The sequence below is a fragment of the Eleutherodactylus coqui genome, chromosome 10 (genome assembly GCF_035609145.1).
Source record: "Eleutherodactylus coqui strain aEleCoq1 chromosome 10, aEleCoq1.hap1, whole genome shotgun sequence".
In the NCBI taxonomy this organism is placed as follows: domain Eukaryota; kingdom Metazoa; phylum Chordata; class Amphibia; order Anura; family Eleutherodactylidae; genus Eleutherodactylus; species Eleutherodactylus coqui.
In genome coordinates this window covers 7837620-7860869 of record NC_089846.1, presented here as the reverse complement: position 1 = coordinate 7860869, position 23250 = coordinate 7837620, and the positions used below count along the sequence as shown (strand labels likewise).

Genomic DNA, 23250 nt, shown 5'->3' with positions numbered 1-23250 from the left:
TGAGATGCAGAGCTCAGCAGGCCGTATCACTCGTGGTAGGATGAGATACATGGCTCAGCAGGCCGTATCACATGCCGTTGGATGAGATACACAGCTCTGCAGGTGGTATCACAGGCGGTAGGATGAGATACACAGTCCAGCAGGCAGTATCGCACGTGGCAGGATAAGATGCACAGCTCAGTAGGTGGTATCACACACGACAGGATTAGATACAATAGAAGATATTTATTAAAACCATCTTTTTAAATGCTGATCCTAAAAGGGTTGTCCAGGGTTAGAAAAACATGGCTGCTATCTTCCAAACACAGCGCCCCCTTGTCTGTAGGTAGTATCTGGTATTGCAGCTCAGCTCCTGTTTACTTCAGTATAACTGAGCTGCAATACGGCACACAACCTACGGAGAAGGGTGGCGCTGTGTTAGGAAGAAAGCAGCCATGTTTTTCTAACCCTGGACGACCCCTTTAACAGTATTTCCACCGGTGCCCGCCATACAGTAAATGCATGTGGTCTCCTCCATGGAGATCTATGCCCGGTCCAATCTGACATGCGCTTCTGGCCTCCTTTATGGCAGTTTCTGGCTTATATTAGTAATGTGTTGGTCTGCGGTGACTTTTCGTGAGAACGGCAGATGGCGGCGCAGACAGAGCAAAGTTGCTAAATGTTTGGGCAGAATTTTGTGACTATTTGGACACCCACAGCGATTTGTTTAACCCTTTATAACATTTCCCCCAACAGCTCAGCAGGCGGCACTATACATGATAGGAATGAATCCGGCGGCTCAGCAGGCGGTATCACACATGGTGGGCTTAGATACAGCAGTAAGCCTTTTATAACACTGCTCACTAACCGTGTGGTTCTCGCTGCGGTCGTATCGCCACAGTGACCTTAATGATTATCAATGGAAAATGTAATGTTCCCATCAGAAGCCGAGGCCGGGTGCACGTGCCACCTCACAGGGCGAACTCTGTGCCCATCCAGATACCTGCGGGCACACAGCTGCTCGGAGTCTCACACACACCGGCATCATTACCAATGTCAGTGGGATGAACGGTGTAGATAAGGTGATCTGGGCTATATAAGCATGCACGGTGCGAGAAGCGGCCCACGGGAGGGGAGACATCGTCCAGGAGACAGGATGGCACGCTTGCTCCACTTCATGGCTTTTTGTGGCCTATTGATGGCTGCCCACGCTAAAACGGTAAGTCGGAGCGTTTACGGTCTAGTTATGGTCTCTATCCTATCAGTACAGATGCTCTGAGGCTGCGGGGTAACTGTGGTACTCTGTAACTTCATAACATACAGCAAGCAGAGGTACTGAAAGTAATGAGGACTTTAACCTGTCAGGTCTACTTCGGACCTAAAGACGACAATTTGGGGGGATTTGCCTCTCCACTTTTCACAATACAAACCTTTTTATTTTTACGTTGACACGGCCGCACGAAGGCCTGCTTTTTGAATGGCGAATGACCGTTCTTGGGTACAGTTAAAAGTTTTTTTTTTTTTTTACAGCTCTCATCTTACAGCATAAATGATAAATTTTTTCTGGTGGTTAGAACAATTACGACAAAACCAAAATTATATAGTTTTTTTTTGGGGGGGGGGGCACTTTTGCAGAATAAAAACTTATTTTTTTGCACATTTCTGCATTCAACTTTTGTATTTTTTGACAGCCGGAGCTCTGTGTGCCGCTTGTTTTTTGTGTGACGTACTGAAGTTTTTATTGGCCCCATTTTGGGGTACATGCAGCTTTTTTGAAAACTTTTCTTCCCCTTTTTTAAAAATGTTTTTTTTCTTACATTTTTTTAATGTTCCTGTGGGGCACTTGAACCTGCGATGCTATAATCGCTTTGATAATACACTGCAGTACTTCTGTACAGCAATGAATTATCACTTCTCATAGCATTACAGGCCATGGCAATTCATCTGCCCTCCGCAATTACTTGGCTGAGGGTCGATGACATCACAGAGGGAGCACCCTCTCTCCATAAATCTCTTACATCAATATTGACCGCAGCATGTAAGGGGCTAACAGTAGGGATCGGCGTTCTCGCTGTTCCCCACTGTTGCAGTGGGAGGCTAGCTGTCACAGCTGACTTTTCCGCTGATGGCCTGGGCTCAGCTTCTAAGCCCACCCCATCCATAGGACGTACCTGTGCGCCCATTCGCAGGAAGCCCTTCTCACCCTGGGCATGCATATATGCTCTGGGGTGGGAAAGGGGTTAAAGAGGATCCATCTGCCCTACTGACTTACCTGTTGTAGGTGGTTCTAGTATCCCCCATGAAAATTGCAACGGTGTGCTACAATTTCCATGGTCAGTGGAGTGTGTCCCTGCATTGTCCAATCAGTGCTAATTATGCAGGGAGACACCCATTTGACAAGCGGAATAGTCACACCCAGTTGTCAGTTTATTCATACATTTCCAGGAGGCGCAGTAGAGGGTCGTTAACATATAGAATGCGTATTAAAGCTGCTGTAGAATTCAGTAGTCATTAGATGAGGATCACAAATATGTACTAAGAAAGACACACCAGGTCAGTGGACCGCCACTCTGGTCCATAGACCCTGTCTGAGCTGCAATACCAGATACAACAGTGGGTAAGAGTGGCGCTGTTTCATCAACGGCGACTGATGCGTATTGACCCTCCGTTCACAGCTGGGCATCGTGCACACAGAAGGGGGATTCGTTGAAGGAACCAGTAAGAAAGTTGGCGTCGTCTTTGCGGATTACATTGATATTTTCAAGGGGATCCCATTTGGTGCTCCGACTAAAGTTATGGAAAAACCCGAGAAGCATCCCGGCTGGTCAGGTAAGACTGGAGTAGTGTATAGGAGATCTGCACTGTGTGCATTTACTCATTTGGTCGTACCATGCTTTATACTCCTGTCACATCCAGAGCTGCGGCTACAATTCTCCAGCTGCGCACTGACGGACGGGCTGACTGCCTACAGTAAAGGGGTCCCCACTAGAGATACTTATCAGCATCCCCCCAAAAAGTTTTTGGGTGACAAATGCCCATTTTTTGGCATCCGTTTACAGAAGATTTCCAAGTTAATGCAAAATTTGGGAGGACATGAAATAGTATTTTTATTTTTCTAACTAAGCCGTACTGAGCGCTCCGATCCCCGCCGGTCTGCACAGCCGGTCTCTGACTGCAGCGCTGACGTTCCCACATACACATGTACTATCTGTTCTAACTAGTACAAATACCTAGGTGATGCTTTCCCTTTGTGACTGCAGCTCTGGATGTGACTGGAGTAAGGAGATGATGTAAGATATGTAAAGCACAGTATCTGCAGTGTTATATGAAGGCTATAAACGTATAGCACGGTCTTCATAGATGGATATTGTGCTGCCGGCACCTTCTGCCTTACAGCAGCTGACGGCACGATGATGGGGGTCGCCCTCCTCGGCTCGGATGCCCCAGAAGTGACCGATAAAACGTCACCGCCGACTGACTTTTGCTTCTTTGATTCTCTCTGTAGGAACCCTGAAAACCACAGAGTACAAACCGCGCTGCATGCAGGCGACCCTGATGCAGAGTGACGTCCGCGGAGCCATGGACTGCCTGTACCTCAATATCTGGGTCCCTCAGTCCCGCTCAGCAGGTAAGTACACACACCAACCGGTCTTACAGGGGCTGCTCATATATTAAGGCCTCCATACACATTAGTGTGTCGCCATTCGAATCCTCCAATGACCCGGGCGACTTTCTAATGTGTATGGTGGGGGGGGGGGAGGGGGGGGGCTTAGACCATCGCACGTCTCTTAATGTACATTTACACACAATGATGATCGCTCAAAAGCCATCGTGCACTGTTCGTCCATCGCTGAGTTTAGCTTAAAATCTGTCGTCCTCAATAAGAGGGACCGCACGCTGTGTTCTCCCCAGGCAGCACTGATAACATTCTTTCAGCTGCTCTCCCGCTGGAGAATAATAGTGATGTCTTTAGAGAACAGACCACCCGCTGCTCTCTAAATACACTCAATGAAGTACTAAAGGGCTGATTAACCCATTAGTAGCTAATGCAAAATGATCGCTCAAAGCTGTCAGTTTCTGACGAACTTTGAGCGATCGTCTGTGTGTAAATGGGCCTTTATGTTCCCCGGGGATCAGCGGGCGCCAGAACTGTCTGACTGTTCTTTAGCTACGAACATCGACCTGTGTAGCGATGCAGTCAATTAATTTAGCAATCGATTATCCTTAACTTCTTAGCGATCTGTGAGGGTCGATCCCATTCTACACAATGCAGGTGCCGGTTGTTTCTTACAGTCGACAGCCACCTGCAACAGTCCTGATCAGCACTACCGCTGATCGCAGCTGTTAACCCTTTAAATGCCTTGATCAGAGTTCGGGGAGCCCTCACCGTCCCTCATGATATGATTGCGGGTTGTCATGACAGTCGGGGTCCCCAGGTCTGCCCCTGCAGATCACAGTATAATGTAATGCCATGGCATTACATCATACTGCAGCAGCGACCAACCATCGCACGTTCTTGTCCCCCCATGGGGGCTAAAAAAAAACCCATTTGAAAAGTTTTATTAATTATTAAAAAAATAATAAAAGGTAAAAAAAGTTTAAAAATTACCCCTTTTGCCATATTTATAATAAAAAAAATAATCTAAATAAAACCCCGAAACATATTTGGTATCGCTTTATCCATTAAAGGCTGGATTCAGACGACCGTATATCGGCTTAGTTTTCACGCTGAGCCGATATACGGTGTCCTCATCTGCAGGGGGGGGGGGGGATGGAAGAGCCAGGAGCAGGAACTGAGCTCCCGCCCCCTCTCTGCCTCCTCTCCACCCCCTCTCCGCCCCTCTGCACTATTTGCAATGAAAGGAGGCGGGACAGGGGCGGGTCTACGGCCCGATAATTAGCCCCGCCCCTGTCTCGCCTCTCCTCATTGCAAATAGTGCAGAGGGGTGGAGAGGAGGCAGAGAGGCGGCGGGAGCTCAGAGCACTGCTCCTGGCTCTTCCAGCCCCCCCCCCCCCTGCAGAGAGGCGTGAAAACCCAGCCGATATACGTTCGTCTGAATCCAGCCTTACCCTGCACAGCGAACATCATCAGAAAAAAAATATTGCTTGAATTGCGCCTTTTTTGGTCACCCCAACTCCAGGAAAAATGTAATAAAAAGCAATTAAAAAGTCATATGTACTTTTTATAATGGTACCAATAGAAACTACAGGACGTCCCACACAAAATGAGCGCTTGCAGAACTACATCGACGGAAATCTAAAAAGTTATAGCGGTCAGACGATGGCGGCTGAAAATAATTTTTCCCCAAAGATATTTTATATTTTAAAAGTGATACAGCAAAAAAAAAAAAAAAAAAAAAAACTATACATTTTGGTATTGTGGTAATCACAGTGACTCATAGAATAAAGTTATCGAGTCAATTCTGCTGCAGTGTGTGTGCCGTAAAAACAAGACGCACCCCCAATCCCCCTCCCAAATCCCCCAAAGATGCTGCGACTTTGTGCTATAAGGAGAAACACTGAAACTCCCATAATGCAATGCAAACTGCTTTTTAGAAGATTCTCTCCATCAGACACTTGGTAGCGTTCCATCTCTCAGCCGAGCACGTTCTATGCAGACACTGAACCAGCAGGGGCTGAGATCCTGTGGTCTGATAGGTATCGGGAACTCATGGGATTTAGGAGCGCAGCTCTGGAGAACCTTATAGTTTCCTTTCCTGATACGTATTTCTTTGCATCTAGTGTCAACCAAACTCCCGGTGATGGTCTGGATTTATGGCGGAGGGTTCCTGCTTGGAGGTGGGCAGGGGGCTAACTTCCTCGACAACTACCTGTATGATGGAGAGGAGCTGGCCCTGCGAGGCAAAGTCATCGTGGTGACCTTCAACTATCGCGTGGGACCCCTGGGGTTCCTCAGCACTGGAGACGCCAACGGCCCCGGTAAGTTATGTCTTGGTTGGACATTCAGGTGTTTTACAAGTCATCAGTCAGTTGGTTAACCCATTCATGCCCCTGGCGTACATTTACGTCCTGGGCGCATTGGGTATGTATGGAGCGGGACTGACTGCCGATCCCGCTTCATACACGGCAGGTGCCGGCTGTCTTTTGCAGCTGATATCCTCCCAGAACAGCCATGATCGGCGTGAACACTGATCGCGACTGTTAACCCTTTAAATCCCACTGTCAATTCTGAAAGTGGCATTTAAATGCCCCAATTGTCATTCAGAGGTCCCTTCTGAAGGCCCCCAGGGCTTCCGTGGGTGATTGCCTATTAAGCCATGCCTGCGGCTCGTCTTGGTAGGCTGACCGGCAGAATGCGGTATAATGGAATACTATGGTGCCTCATCCGTGTCGTTGGGGCACGCAACAAGACCGTGGGTATAGCTCTTGCCACTAGGAGGCGGGCACTAAGCACAAAGTGAGTTAGTCCCTCCCGCCAGCTATCACCCTCCTGCAGGCATGGAGCTACATTAGTTTTAGCTTAAGTTGCTTTTACACGGCCCGATAATTCTTGACATTCCCGCGATATCGTTCAGTGTAAATACACGAAGCGACGGAACGGCGAACTACAAGTCATTCGCTTGTCGATCAGTTTCGCCATGCAGAAAACTGAATGATGAATCGGCTGTGTAATGAGTATGGAGACAGATGGGGGGATGACCCCGGCCACTCCACCTCCATGCCTATGGAGCGATTATTGCTGGGACGAGCTGTCGGCCATCTTGTACCTGACGGGTCGTACCGTGTAAAGCACCTTGCTGCAGCAGGACATCCTCAGGCCTCGTAATGAGCGCGCTCTTACAGGCTCTGTCTCTGTGGGCGGCCGGGGCAGGCAGGGGCTCCTCCAGGCGGTCTGGTGCCCCTAATAGAGATCCCTACTTTTAGGTCTATACAGTCCATCCCGGAGGCAGGACTTTCGGTGGCCGCGCTGATGGTGGTGGGACTTCCTCACCCTTGTTCTTCACCTGTTGGCTATTAGGCTCGTCCATCATCATCTCCTGCCCCCAGCAGCTCCCCAGGTAGCAGCGGCCATTATCATCCCCCATCTCGTAGAAAAAAAAGTTAGGATTCTTTGGAAGTGGGGAGGAAAAAACTAAAAGTGAAAAGAAATAAGGGACGGCGCCATTAAAGGGTTAAAGTGCAGTTTCCTTTGCATGTACTCTTCCTGGCTGCTGGATCTTTCTTCCTCGGATTCCTGTCTTGTGCTGCAGTTTTATTTCCATTTGGTCTTCAGGGAACTACGGTCTGTGGGATCAGCATCTGGCCATCGCCTGGGTGAAGAGGAACATCGCTGCCTTCGGTGGGGACACTGAGAACATCACCATCTTCGGGGAGTCCGCGGGGGCCGCCAGCGTCTCCCTTCAGGCAATTATTTACCTGTTTGCGATACTAATTGTTACTGCTGGATGATGAGCAGCACTGGCCATCAAAATTGGCGCTTGTTTAACCCCTTCCCACCCTAGGACGTAATTTTACATTCTAGCTGGGAAGGGGTTCCAGCGAATGAATGTAAACTTGCATCCTATGGATGACAGGGGCTCAGAACCTAAGCCTGTGCCATCTGCAGCAGGAGCCAGCTGTGACAGCAGGCATCGGTGTTCTTACCAATCCCCAATATTGCAGTTAACCCCTTACATGCTGCGATAGAAATTGATTACAGCATGTACAAAGTTCACAGATGGAGGGCTCTCCCTGTGACGTCATCGGCCCTCCACCATGTAATCATAGAGGGCCGATGAGTTTCCATGGCATCCGGGTCTTCCGTTGCCTTTGATCACTATGAATAGCAATAATGCATTGCAGTACAGAAGTACTGCAGTTTATTATCAGTGAAATCATTGCACAATAATACACTAAATCACCATGTAATCACGGAGGCCCATTGGGTTTCCATGGCATCCGGGTCTACTATGGCCTGTGATCACTATGAATAGTAATAATGCATTGCAGTACAGAAGTACTGCAGTGAATTATCAGTGCAATCTTAGAACCACAGAGTGACATTAAAAAAAAAGTGAAAAAAATAGTCACAACCATTTCTTCCCATCTCCGGTACAGACTCTGACTCCTTACAATGTGGGACTGATTAAGCGGGCCATCAGCCAGAGCGGGGTAGGACTGAGCCCATGGGCGATACAGCAAGATCCTCTCATCTGGGCCCAACAGGTAAATGTATATGCAGCTATATATACGCTGTGCCATAGAAAGCTTTGGTGTTTGTTTTGTGGCGATGCAGCCTTTCCCAAAGGAATATTTACTGCAAGTCGATCTCTTGGTTGGTAGGTGGCTTCAGGAGTCGGATGTCCTGTGAATGACACTGTGGCCCTGGCGAACTGCTTGAGACAGACGGATCCGAAGGCCATCACCCTGGCCTATCAGCTGCAGCTGCTCAACTTAGACTGTGAGAATACAGAGATGAAGAGAGATAGAGTGGAGTACATAATGCAGAGAGGCGGGTTACACGGTGGTATCTGGGGCGCTACTTGTGACAGCGACAAGACCCTGAGATGCCGACACTGGGGGGACGGGATAATGACACGCCGACACTGGGGGGACAGGATAATGACACGCTGACATTGGGGGGACGGGATAATGACACGCCGACACTGGGGGGACGGGATAATGACACACTAACACTTGGGGGACAGGATAATGACCCACTGATACTGGGGGGACGGGATAATGACACACTGATACTTGGGGGACGGGATAAAGACACGCCGACACTGGGGGGACGGGATAATGACACGCCGACACTGGGGGGCGGGATAATGACACGCCGACACTGGGGGGACGGGATAATGACACGGTGACATTTGGGGGACGGGATAATGACACTGACACTTGGGGGATGGGATAATGACACGCTGATACTTGGGGGACGGGATAATGACACGCTGACACTTGGGGGACGGGATAATGACATGCTGATACTTGGGGGACAGGATAATGACACGCTGACACTTGGGGGGGCGGGATAATGACACGCTGACACTTGGGGGGCGGGATAATGACACGCTGACACTTGGGGGACGGGATAATGACACGCTGATACTTGGGGGACGGGATAATGACACGCTGACACTTGGGGGACGGGATAATGACACGGTGACATTTGGGGGACGGGATAATGACACTGACACTTGGGGGATGGGATAATGACACGCTGATACTTGGGGGACGGGATGATGACACACTGATACTTGGGGGACGGGATAATGACACGGTGACATTTGGGGGACGGGATAATGACACTGACACTTGGGGGATGGGATAATGACACGCTGACACTTGGGGGACGGGATAATGACACGCTGACGCTTGGGGGACGGGATAATGACACGCTGACACTTGGGGGACGGGATAATGACACGCTGATACTTGGGGGACGGGATGATGACACACTGATACTTGGGGGACGGGTTAATGACACGGTGACATTTGGGGGACGGGATAATGACACTGACACTTGGGGGATGGGATAATGACACGCTGACACTTGGGGGACGGGATAATGACACGCTGACACTTGGGGGACGGGATAATGACACGCTGACACTTGGGGGACGGGATAATGACACGCTGACACTTGGGGGACGGGATAATGACACGCTGACACTTGGGGGACAGGATAATGACAGGCTGACACTTGGGGGACAGGATGATGACACACTGACACTTGGGGGACGGGATAATGACACGCTGATACTTGGGGGACAGGATAATGACACGCTGATACTTGGGGGACGGGATAATGACACGCTGATACTTGGGGGACGGGATAATGACACGCTGACACTTGGGGTGCAGGATAATGACACGCTGATACTTGGGGGACGGGATAATGACACGCTGATACTTGGGGGACAGGATAATGACACGCTGACACTTGGGGGACACGATAATGACACGCTGACACATGGGGTGCAGGATAATGACACGCTGATACTTGGGGGACGGGATAATGACACGCTGACACTTGGGGGACGGGATAATGACGTGCTGACACTTGGGGGACGGGATAATGACGTGCTGACACTTGGGGGACGGGATAATGACGTGCTGACACTTGGGGGACGGGATAATGACGTGCTGACACTTGGGGGACGGGATAATGACACGCTGACACTTGGGGGACGGGATAATGACACGCTGACACTTGGGGGACGGGATAATGACACGCTGACACTCGGGGGACGGGATAATGACACGCTGACACTTGGGGGATGGGATAATGACACGCTGACACTTGGGGGACGGGATAATGAGACGCTGACACTTAGGGGGGTGGGATAATGACACGCTGACACTTAGGGGGGTGGGATGATGACACACTGACACTTGGGGGACGGGATAATGACACGCTGACACTTGGGGACGGGATAATGACACACTGATACTTGGGGGACGGGATAATGACACGCTGATACTTGGGGGACAGGATAATGACACGCTGACACTTGGGGGACGGGATAATGACACGGTGACACTTGAGGGACGGGATAATGACACGCTGATACTTGGGGGACGGGATAATGACACGCTGACACTTGGGGGACGGGATAATGACACGCTGACACTTGGGGGATGGGATAATGACACGCTGACACTTGGGGGACGGGATAATGAGACGCTGACACTTAGGGGGGTGGGATAATGACACGCTGACACTTGGGGGACAGGTTAATGACACGCTGACACTTAGGGGGGTGGGATGATGACACACTGACACTTGGGGGACGGGATAATGACACGCTGACACTTGGGGGACGGGATAATGACACGCTGATACTTGGGGGACGGGATAATGACACGCTGACACTTGGGGGACGGGATAATGACACGGTGACACTTGGGGGACGGGATAATGACACGCTGATACTTAGGGGGGTGGGATAATGACACGCTGACACTTGGGGGACGGGATAATGACACGCTGATACTTGGGGGATGGGATAATGACACGCTGATACTTGGGGGACGGGATAATGACATGCTGATACTTGGGGGATGGGATAATGACACGCTGACACTTGGGGGACGGGATAATGACACGCTGATACTTGGGGGATGGGATAATGACACGCTGATACTTGGGGGACGGGATAATGACATGCTGATACTTGGGGGACGGGATAATGACACGCTGACACTTGGGGTACGGGATAATGACACGCTGACACTTGGGGGACGGGATAATGACACGCTGACACTTGGGGGACGGGATAATGACACGCTGACACTTGGGGGACAGGTTAATGACACGCTGACACTTAGGGGGGTGGGATGATGACACACTGACACTTGGGGGACGGGATAATGACACGCTGACACTTGGGGGACGGGATAATGACACGCTGATACTTGGGGGACGGGATAATGACACGCTGACACTTGGGGGACGGGATAATGACACGGTGACACTTGGGGGACGGGATAATGACACGCTGATACTTAGGGGGGTGGGATAATGACACGCTGACACTTGGGGGACGGGATAATGACACGCTGATACTTGGGGGATGGGATAATGACACGCTGATACTTGGGGGACGGGATAATGACATGCTGACATTTGGAGGGCAGGATAATGACACGCTGACACTTGGGGGACGGGATAATGACACGCTGACACTTGGAGGACGGGATAATAACACGCTGACACTTGGGGGACGGGATAATGACACGCTGATACTTGGCGGATGGGATAATGACACGCTGACACTTGGGGACGGGATAATGACACGCTGACACTTGGGAGACAGGATAATGACACGCTGATACTTGGGGGACGGGATAATGACACGCTGACACTTGGGGGACGGGATAATGACACGCTGACACTTGGGGGATGGGATAATGACACGCTGACACTTGGGGGATGGGATAATGACACGCTGACACTTGGGGGACGGGATAATGACACGCTGACACTTGGGGGATGGGATAATGACACGCTGACACTTGGGGTACGGGATAATGACACGCTAACACTTGGGGGATGGGATAATGACACGCTGACACTTGGGGTACTAGAACATAAAGCCCCTCAGTCGTTGTGTATTGGAATACTATTTAGAGTTGCAGTCTCGCCTCTTCCATGGATTGACTGTTTCCTCTCTCTCTGCAGACCCCTTGGTGCACTACTTGGCCTTCTCTCCGGTCATCGATGGGGATTTCATTCCAGACGATCCCAGGAATCTGTTTGGCAATGCAGAAAATGTGGACTATTTAGCCGGAATCAACAACATGGACGGACATCTTTTTGCGGGCGTTGATGTACCAAACATTAACCGGCCCCTCCAGCGGATTACCCCGTGAGTGTGCGGTCTGTCCCTCTTGGGGGTGTATGGGGACGGGGGGGGGCGGCGCAGGAATAAGGCGTCGGAGCGATCGATCAGTTAGCTGCTTCCTTTCTGCTGGTGATTTAGTCACATCGCCGCCTCTCCTCCAACAGGGATGAAGTCCACAAGCTGGTGCAAGGGCTGACGCTTCCTAAAGGCACCGCCGCCCTGGACATCGCTTATGACCTGTATACCGATAACTGGGGAGCAAATCCCGATCAGGAGGTCGTGAAGAAGACGGTTGTCGATATGGAGACTGACTATATCTTTCTGGTCCCAACCCAAGAGGCTCTCGCACTTCACAACATCAACGCCAAGTAAGTGTCCTCACAACTAGTCGGTCACAGCGTGACTGCAGGAGCTGTGGGCAGAAAACCTACAGGGCATGTATTTGCAGAAGATCCCCAGGTTATACCAGCATGCTCCATATGACCATATACAGGAGAAGTATAACCTATGCCAGCTGTACATATATAATTCTACACGGACGTGCCAAAAGTCCTGGGATAGCGGTACGTACAGGATGATGAAGTGGCATTAACTCAGGTGATGCTTGGAAACACCCACATCTGTATAACTTGTGAGGTTGAACACCGGCCAGCGGGCTCATGGCGAGGTGACAGGAAATATTGAAGTTGGAACGAGGTGTGATAGGGGGTGCCAGACGGATGGGACGTTCCATTCCCGAGTCGATGCGGGAATTTAACATTCCTCGATCTACAGTGTCAAGTGTCCCGGGAATACGGCATAGAAGGCGTCACCGCCCACAGTGGACAGCGCGGCGACCGCTCACAGGTGATCATGGCCGTCGGCGTCTGGCTAGAACTGTCTGTGCGAACAGACAAGCGCCTGCAGCAGGAATCACATCCACATTCAGTGCAGGAGACCCCACACATATATATATATATCCCCCCAGTCAGTGCAGGAGACCCCACACATATATATCCTGCAGGTCAGCGCAGGAGACCCCACACACGTATATATCCCCCCAGTCAGTGCAGGAGACCCCACACATATATATCCTGCAGGTCAGTGCAGGAGACCCCACACATATATATCCCCCTGGTCAGTGCAGGAGACCCCACACATATATATATATATTCCCCCGGTCAGCGCAGGAGACCCCACACACGTATATATCCCCTCAGTCAGTGCAGGAGACCCCACAAATATATATCCTGCAGGTCAGTGCAGGAGACCCCACACATATATATATATATCCCCCCAGTCAGTGCAGGAGACCCCACACATATATATTCCCCCGGTCAGCGCAGGAGACCCCACACATATATATCCCCCCGGTCAGTGCAGGAGATCCCACACACATATATATCCCCCCGGTCAGTGCAGGAGACCCCACACACATATATATCCCCCCGGTCAGTGCAGGAGACCCCACACATATATATATCCCCCCAGTCAGTGCAGGAGACCCCACACACATATATATTCCCCCCGGTCAATGCAGGAGACCCCACACATATATATCCTGCAGGTCAATGCAGGAGACCCCACACACATATGTATCCCCCCGGTCAGTGCAGGAGACCCCACACATATATATCCTGCAGGTCAGCGCAGGAGACCCCACACATATATATCCTGCAGGTCAATGCAGGAGACCCCACACATATATATCCCCCCGGTCAGCACAGGAGACCCCACACATATATATCCCGCAGGTCAGCGCAGGAGACTCCACACGTATATATCTGGCAGGTCAGCGCAGGAGACCCCACACATATATATCCCCCCTGGTCAGTGCAGGAGATCCCACGCATACAGTATATATTCCCCCTGGTAAGTGCAGGAGACCCCACACATATATATCCCTCAGGTCAGTGCAGCGTTCTATACCTGCCATGTGCAAGCAGGTGTGGGGTGTTGGGTCCACTGGTCCATCTAAACATGTTATTGACCAGTGCCTGCTCTTTGTCACTGCTTGGAGACCATTTGCAGCCCTTCATGGACTTCATGTCCCCACAATGATTGATATTACAGCAGGATAATGCTCCATGCCATCAGGCCCTCATTGTCCAGAATTGGTTGGAGGAGCATTCAGGCGAGTTTCTAAGAATGGTGCGACATGAGCCCAATCCAGCATTTATGAGATGTGGTGGAGAGGTCCATTCACCCCTGAGATCCTGCACCTACAAATACCCCGGAGCTGGGGGGGAGGGGGGGGGGGGGCGGCTATCTCGATGGCTCAACATACCTCCAGACGTCTTTCACCCACTTGTGGAATAGAGGCCACGTCCCATTGCTGCACTCTGCTGGGCTGGATGGGGTCCTGCATGATATTCGTTCCTGTCCCATGACTTTTGGCACGTACGTGTATATACAGAAGATGCCCGAGTTATACCACCACGGTCCATATTGCTGTATATTGTAGTTCCAGTCTTATATTCTACTTATGGATATAAATTCCTCCCGTTCATTGCTTGAATATTGTCACTGATTACAGGAATGCCAAGACCTTCAGCTACTTGTTCTCTCATCCAACACGTATGCCCGTGTATCCAAGCTGGGTGGGTGCCGATCACGCAGAGGACCTCCAGTACATGTTTGGTAAACCATTCACAAACAAATTGGCTTACAGACCACAAGACAGGGACGTCGCTGAGGCCATGATGGCTTACTGGACCAACTTTGCTGCAACCGGGTAAGACGAGTGCTCCTCATTGACTTTTACATGAGCAACTGTAGGATAGGTAAATAGTCTGTTGCTTCCTGTTATCAGCCACTTCAGACTAGGAGAGTCTGACTGTAGTGTTCTTCAATGGGATGAGTGATAAGTGCAGAATCCACCCTGCCCACCATGATCACTACTTTATGTCCTATATCTCCAGTGCTGAGTATCTTCGTAGACATTCATATTTTTGGGTTAGCGTCCCTTTAAATAAAGGATTTAGCCTGCAGCCTGTATATCGGGCACTTTTGAGTAGAAGCCAAATCCCATATCAAGGTTTTCACTCTCCTCTTTTTCCATATACACAGAGATCCAAGTCAAGGAAACTCTAAGGTGCCCACTCCCTGGTTACCCTACACTACACTGAACGGCCAGTACCTGGAAATCACCAAGAAGATCACGACCAAATCCATGAAACAGGATCTGCGCTCCCCTTTTGTCAAGTTTTGGGTTACCACCTACGCAAATCTTCCCAACCAGTAACTAAAGACTGATCGTGCTGCACATAGGCAGGAACAGGGGGTCTCACACACAAGTTCCCCTCAACGATATCAGTGCTCTTGTGTATGTAAATATCCTGCGCCGTCTATGGATGCTGCCTGGAATTAAAAAAGGCTGATTTTAATATCTACCTTGGAGGTTTTTTTTAATTTTGTCGTAGTTTTTATTTTGGCCACTAGGTGTCAGCACTACAGAACACAAACCTTCCCTCGCTTTTCAACTGTGCTGCAAACGTAATTCATAATAGAAGTGTCATCTTGTTTTGATTGGTAGATGGAGGGTTGAAACGAGCAGACCCTGATTGTTAAAGAGACGTTCCCATCTCAGCCAGTCATGGCCAAAATGGAAGCATCGCTGATTACGAGGTGTAGTGGAAAATGCCGAGCTCGGCTGAGCTACACAGAAGTCGAGTAAATGGACGTTACGACAGTGAACCCCAGCAAGTTAGGTTGTATCTGCAGCTCCCAAATGACAGAAATAATGTAGCTCACTGTTGGTGTAACTCCTGCTGACTTACATGGGAGTTACGGAAACAGTGCAGCTATCTCTGTCATCCCAACCTTCCTTGACCACCCAGAATGAAGTGGGGTCTTAACTCAAGATACGTATAGGTCTCACCTCTGGGACCTTTATCAATCAGACCTCTATGACACATCCTGTGGATGTGTTTGAGCTGGGATACCCCTTTAACCCCTTCTTGCCCCCGGGATGTACACGTACATCCTGGCTGGGAGGTTCACGCAAATGGACGTAAACTTACGTCCTATGGATGGTGTGTGCTCAGAACTGAGCCTGCGCCATCTACTGTGGGAGCCAGCTGTGGCTGACAGCCGGCCTACCGCTGCAACAGCGGGAATCGGTGAAAGCACTGACTCCTGCTATGAACCTCTTAACATGCTGTAATCGATGTTGATCACGGCATGTAAAGGGTTCCCAGAGGGAGGGCGTTCCCACTGTGATGTCATCAGTCATCCGCCATGTAATCGTGGAGGGCCAATGGATTGCCATGGTGTCCAGTATGCCTTGGCCTCCCAAAACTAGAACAAATGGCTCAGGCCCCGAAAGGGTTAAATGGTAATTAAAAATCTAAATACCTATGCCAAAGGCAATAATAACCCTGCGTTGGGTCCCCTAAATTATAACTTTTATTAAAAACTAATAAAACTTCACACGATCTATGTGAGTAATTATAAGCCCACTGTCCAGTATATGGCACAATAGAGTCAGGCAAACAATGTCCTGTAAGTATGAATGCCCACAGGTGTGTAGAAACGTAGGTAGCGCTCCCTCCACTACCGCTATATCCTCCAACACCATAGGGTTAAAGTGTGAGCAATCAGATACGGCAGAAACACAGTATGGGGGTCTGATTTAAAGGAAAACAGCCCGCCAGAGATTTGACATCCTCGGGGAAAACGGGGCGATAGACAAGCCGCTCAGCACACAGCAAGCACAGAAGGACAGCGGGCTGAACCTACAGGGCTCACTAAGCAATCGGGCATCGGCAGAGCTCTGGGACTTAGTATATCCGGCTAATCGGGACCGGAATCCTCACAGCATCATAGCGTTCAACAAACACCATGGAGACTCTCAGAGAGAGCGTACATCCATAGAGGAGGAGACCAAGGGGAATCCCTCCTATTATATCAGTGCCACCGCACCAAGGTGCTCAGAGAGAGCGTACGTCCATAGAGGAGGAGACCAAAGGGAATCCCTCCTATCATATCAGTGCCGCCGCACCAGGGTGCCCAGAGGGGGCACACCTCAGGGGAGGAGGGAAGGACACCTACAGGAATACCTCCTATCATATCAGTACCGTCGCACCAAGGTGCCCAGAGAGAGCGTATGTCCATAAGAGGAGAACAAGGGGAATCCCTCCTATCATATTAGTGCCACCGCACCAAGGTGCTCAGAGAGAGCATACATCCATAGAGGAGAAGACCAAGGGGAATCCCTCCTATCATATCAGTGCCACCGCACCAAGGTGCCCAGGGAGAGTGTACGTCTGTAGAGGAGGAGACCAAGGGGAATCCCTCCTATTATATCAGTGCTGCTGCACCAAGACACCCAGAGAGAGCGTACGTCCATAGAGGAGGAGACCAAAGGGAATCCCTCCTATCATATCAGTGCCGCTGCACCAGGGTGCCCAGAGGGAGCACACCTCAGGGGAGGAGGGAAGGAGACCTACAGGAATCCCTCCTATCATATCAGTGCTGTCGCACGGAGGTGCCCAGACAGTGCGTATGTCTGTAGAGGAGGAGACCAAGGGGAATCCCTCCTATAATATCAGTGCCGCCGCACCAAGCCGCCCAGAGAGAGCGTACATCTATAGAGGAGGAGACCAAAGGGAATCCCTCTTATCATATCAGTGCCACCACACCAGGGTGTCCAGAGAGAGTGTATGTCCATAGAGGAGGAGAGCAAGGGGAATCCCTCTTATCATATCAGTGCCGCCGCACCAAGGCTTCCAGAGAGCATAGGTCTGTAAAGGAGGAAACCAAAGGGAATCCCTCCTATTATATCAGTGCTGCCACACCAAGGCACCCAGAGAGAGCGTACGTCCATAGAGGAGGAGACCAAAGGGAATCCCTCCTATCATATCAGTGCCGCCGCACCAAGGGGCCCAGAGAGTGCGTATGTCCATAGAGGAGGAGACCAAGGGGAATCCCTCCTATCATATCAGTCTCACCGCACCAGGGTGTCCAGAGAGAGCGCACGTCAGGGGAGGAGGGAAGACCTTCAGGAATCCTTTTTATCAGATTAGCGCTGCTATATATAAGATAACCTGAGCATGAACTGTAAGGGGAAAAGCAACACTTAGGACCTGCACTTATAATCTCAGTCCTCCCGCTACCAGATCAGAGAAAAGCTGACATGCCAAAAATGACTGGACTTAGTTTAAAGGTGGATGAATATATACATCTATCAATTCATGCCATTTTCTTCACTCTTGGCCCGTCAGCGCTTCTCCGGGCTTTAATAACTCAAAAAAGTGATTTGTAAGTCCCACTTATACCAATGATTTAAATTGACACCACTGTGTCGTCCCTCCATCCCCATTTGACCTGATCTCTGATGTCCCCTCCCCATGGCTCAGATGAAGAATAATCCACCAACCACACCGTTCCCTTAACTGGCTCTATTTATGCTTCCCAATGAATAATTGGCCCCCCATGTATATCACAATAACCTTAATTCATAGCGAGTAAATGAACCCACCAAGTATATACTCTCATACCGAGCTAAAACACTAGAATTCCAGTAATAGAATAAATATAGTTACTTCCCATGATAAATGTGGAATTTATACAAAATATCGATCGGATAGATAAATGCCCCAAATAAGAGGCCCAAGTTTAGCCCATCTGATGTTTTACTCTTCAAACGAAATCTCCATTTCGCCTCTCCTTTAAAGAGTCTTGCATCCAAATGTCCTTGATGTGGCCCCAAGCAAATTTATGCAATGCCCCAAAGTTTCTAAATGTCGACCTTACCCCCATCCGCCATGTTAATGTGTCTCGAAACGGGCGTATCGGCCCCTGTCCAAATGGAGATCTGACGTTTACAAATCCTTTTCCTGAGCTCCTGTATAGTCTTTCCAACATATACTTTCAGACAGCAGCACAAAGCTGCATATACTACCGCCCTGCTTCTACAATTAATTAATTGTTTGATGACATACACCTTATTCTCTAAGGAGTTTTGTTAAGTTTTTGTATCCATCACAACTGGGCAAAAGGCACAATTGCCACAAGGGTGGAACCCCTTGTTGGCACAAAATACCTCCATATCCTCATTGAAGCCCACAGAGGACTCACACCACCCCAGAAAAAGATTAGCGTAAATCGGTCCATGGCGGTCCCCCACAACTGAAGGAAGAAAGTGTTATCAAAAACTAAATAATTGTGATCCAAAATGAAAGAAAGTAACTTCAAAATAAAGCTATACTGTGCTTGGAAATGAGTTCCACATGTTCGAAGGGCGTAGTCGGCAGCCTTGAATACTAAATCATGGCAGATATTTCAACATTGATGGTTGCTGGTGTAATCCTCTGTGAAATAACAATATCTTGAATCATTCTTATCGTATCCTGGAAATGGAGCAGAAGATTTGTATATACTGGCATTAGATGCTCAACACAATCAGGTGTCCAGGAATTGCCAGCATCTTTTATGTGCAGCTTTGGAAGTGCATAAAATGTTGCAAATTTGGAACCTTGTTAAAAATAAATGTTATCTCATCATTGGATAATAATTCCACATCTTTAGCTTTCTGCAGTCTGCCTTGACCTGTGATCACTGCGATTAGCAATGATGCATTACAGAACAGAAGTACTGCAGTGTCATATTAGTGCGATCATCGCGTCGCAGGTTCAAGTTCCATACAGGGACATAAAAGTTTTTTTTTTTTTTAAACGTGTAGAAAATAGGAAAACAAAACCCACATCCATACAATAAATTGAACAGATTTTTTTTTATCCTGCACAGCAAATACAAAAAAAAAACTTTAAAAAAAAGCTAAAAAAACTGAGCCAAAATGCTTTTTTGGTCCATTTCACCTCCCAAAAAGGGGTTTTATTGTGCAAAAGGGGAAATGCCCAAAAAATTGTCTTGGTATTGTAATCGTACCAACCTGTGTAAAAAAAGATGTATTGTCATTTATGCTGAACGGCTAATGAAAACAAAGGTTTGGTCCGGTGTCGCCAGTAGAGCAAAATTTGATTGTTCCCAGCAAGAGAAACCAGATGGTCTTGTAGATATGATAACTTTAAATGGCTAACAAAAATACATGATGTAATAGCGAGCTTGCGAACCTCTCGGGCTCTTCGTCTTTGTTTTAGCCTGATGAAGAGCCTGAGAGGTTCGCAAGCTCACTATTAAATCATGTATTTTTGTTAGCCATTAGGGTGCATTTACACGACCGTATATCGGCTAGGTTTTCACGCCGGCCAATATACGGCATCTCTCTCTGCAGGGGGAGGAGGCTGGTAGAGCCGGGAGCAGTGCTCTGAGCTCCCGCCCCCTCTCCACCTCCCTGCCCTATTTTCAATGAGGAGAGGTGGGACGGGACTAATTACACTAATATAATAATAAGACCGTCATTTCAATGTAAACGAGATCTGTTCGTCTTATAATATTTGTCAGGTTTATTCTCATAGCAATAAGAAACATCTGTTGTTTTGGGCTTATTAACAAAGACATGTGTCAGGTTGTTGTATATGTATTCTCTCTGGACCCCCTGTCACTGATAATCCTCTTACCTTTTTTTCTATAATCACACCTTTCTCTTTGTCTCCATCTTGAGGTCCTAACTAAGGATGGGGGCGTAGGGGGAGGGGAGAATGGGTGTTAACCAGCCTAAATGTACTTTACAATGTATGCAAAAGAATTTGAAAAAAGCAACTTCAGGAGATTATGGTGTACAATGAATCAGGGAGAAAAATAAGTATGTTTGAGATAGGGTCGTGAATTAAAGTGTCTCAGCAAGTGTATGATGAAGGTTACAAGGAAACTGAATTAAAAGCATGCTTTTGTACAATAATTTAAAAGTTGACCGTATATAAAAAAAAATGGGAATTGAAAATGTGTTATTTTTGTGAAATTGTGTGTTTGAGTGAGAAGGGTCCATGAATGTGTTTTGTGTGTGTGTGTGTGTGTATATATATATATATATATGTGTGTGTGTGTGTGTGTGTGTGTGTGTGTGTGTGTATGTATGTATGTATATATATATGTTATATGTAATGTGTGTGTGTGTGTGTGTGTGTATGAGATGTGTACTGTCAGAATATTTGATCTCAAGTTTGAGAGAGAGGCTCTAACAGAGAGCCGAGCTCCAAGGGGTGGAACTAGATGATGTAAGGAAAGGGAGGGAACAAGATTATATAATAGTTTTGCCCCTCCTCAGAACAGACCAGCAAAGGAAAAAAATGTGTGTATACATTCTTGATGTGTACAACATAAGTACATGGTGTATTCAAAATACTGTGTTCTACTTATTTGAATACTATTGAAGTATGATGCTAAAATGAGATAATTATGCACTTGACAATCCTGATGAGTACATTGAAAACAGAATCAAATTAATAACAAAAAATTACTTAAAGGGTATCACATTTCCAACATGGGTGTCAGATTTATGGTGTCAGAGACCTGCTCAGTCAACTTAGTAGGGCAGACATACTTACAGTCATACAAGCAGAAATTGAATAGGCCTCAAACTGTATAAGTGCTCTTAATGAACCAGCAGATAATCACCATTTGTGCAGTTCCTATGGTTACAGATTGTAAATTCTTTTCCCGATCTGCAACACGTTTTTGCGCAGGTACCAGAGGTGTTGTGGTCCCCCTTACTGTCCCTCATGCAGGCATTGAAATTCTGCATTGAGCATAAATTAAAAATTAAAAATCCTCCAGCTAAAGGATTCACTAAGTATGCTAACACCCTCACATGACAATCAAAATAGTTGTTCCTTCTGCTGAATTTGGAAAGGGAGAGGTAGGGGCAGACCGTGACATTGAATCTCAAGACCATGATTGTCTGGAATAAAGTAAACTGAAACAAGGGGGGTTGAAAATGTTGTTTAAACTCCCATTCCTAATGCAGATTTCGACGCATGAGATTCTAACACAATTCCTAGTCAGCAACACTGCATCTCTAAATCTGTTTGGGGCAGATGTGCTACAAGCCAAACAATCACAGAAAGTGGCCAGATACTTACCTTTTGGGATGCAGGGCAGCCCACCGAAATGATATGGCATCACTAATAGGTTGCTAGCCTGCATGGTGCACTACATGCATCACAAGGTCTGACAACATGTATGTACTACTCTGTGTAGGAGTATACACTAAGCAGCCACCCCCCCCCCCCCCCCTCTATATAGGAGGTTGTGTGAGTGGCTGTCTCATCGGTGTCCCATTCAGGTTGTACCCAAGGGAATTGTAACTCTCTTAATTTCATAATCTTTAATTCCTCTGCACCCGAATGGGTAAAAGGAATAGATCCCCCAACCGCGATATCTATTAAGGTAATTATCGTTAGTCGTAAAAGTAACTCCCATAATGTGTTTCATTATTTGCATGAAGAAATGCAGAAATACATCTCCAGCACTGCTAGAAATCTGTTTTTGTAGCAGATACTGTGAACGTCACTTCGTGCTGTTTGCGGAAGAACTAATATGGAGAATCAATGGCCATGGGAAGCGAAGGAATTAGATCTCGATGTAACATTTGATCAGATGGGGTTACTAAAAAGGGGGAAGACTGAATGGGTTTTGGCTACTTTGATAATTGATAAATAATGTATTTCTGGAACGGGCAGCAAATACAATGTAGGGGAAATGACATGTAGAGGTCAGATGGTACACCATGGAACAGAGGGGTGGGGAGCTCCATATCACACCCAAATGAACCTGTTCCTCTTTTCAAAAGTTCAGTAAAATAGCGAATGCCTGGAAAGATTCTAATATAGATATCACATGGGAAGCTTCCTCAGGGTTGTATTAGATATGCAGAAGAAAGGCTTACATCATATGGGCCAAAATATGGCAGGGCTCGTGTGTCTTGGGTAGTATAAGGCCTTCATTCTTTCTCCTGCCTCTCCTAAGACCCCCACTCATGCGTACTCCATCAAAGGGGAAAGACAACGACGGAATGTCTCTGTGTGGATCGTATCAGAGAGGCTGTTGGTTCAGTCTTGGGGAATGATTCCACTGAGCACATATACTGGTATAATAA

General features: G+C 48.2%; 1 protein-coding gene across 1 annotated transcript; it reads left to right on the top strand.

Annotated features, from left to right (window-relative positions):
- The first annotated feature begins 999 nt into the window (after positions 1 to 999).
- On the top strand, positions 1000 to 15643 carry CEL (carboxyl ester lipase). The gene is made up of 11 exons (XM_066579724.1): positions 1000 to 1198; positions 2655 to 2808; positions 3485 to 3607; positions 5722 to 5919; positions 7214 to 7344; positions 8038 to 8145; positions 8263 to 8380; positions 12110 to 12296; positions 12437 to 12640; positions 14788 to 14985; positions 15321 to 15643. The coding sequence occupies exons 1-11, from the start codon at positions 1082 to 1084 to the stop codon at positions 15493 to 15495; spliced, it is 1713 nt and encodes a 570-aa protein (XP_066435821.1). The 5' UTR covers positions 1000 to 1081; the 3' UTR covers positions 15496 to 15643.
- Positions 15644 to 23250: the final 7607 nt, after the last annotated feature.

Excerpts from the sequence above, each read along its gene's own strand:
- CEL (XM_066579724.1), top strand. The coding sequence starts at position 1,082 with ATGCACGGTGCGAGAAGCGGCCCACGGGAGGGGAGACATCGTCCAGGA. Across the intron at positions 5,920-7,213 it reads TGGAGACGCCAACGGCCCCG|GGAACTACGGTCTGTGGGAT; the intron begins GTAAGTTATGTC and ends TTTGGTCTTCAG. Across the intron at positions 12,641-14,787 it reads CTTCACAACATCAACGCCAA|GAATGCCAAGACCTTCAGCT; the intron begins GTAAGTGTCCTC and ends CACTGATTACAG.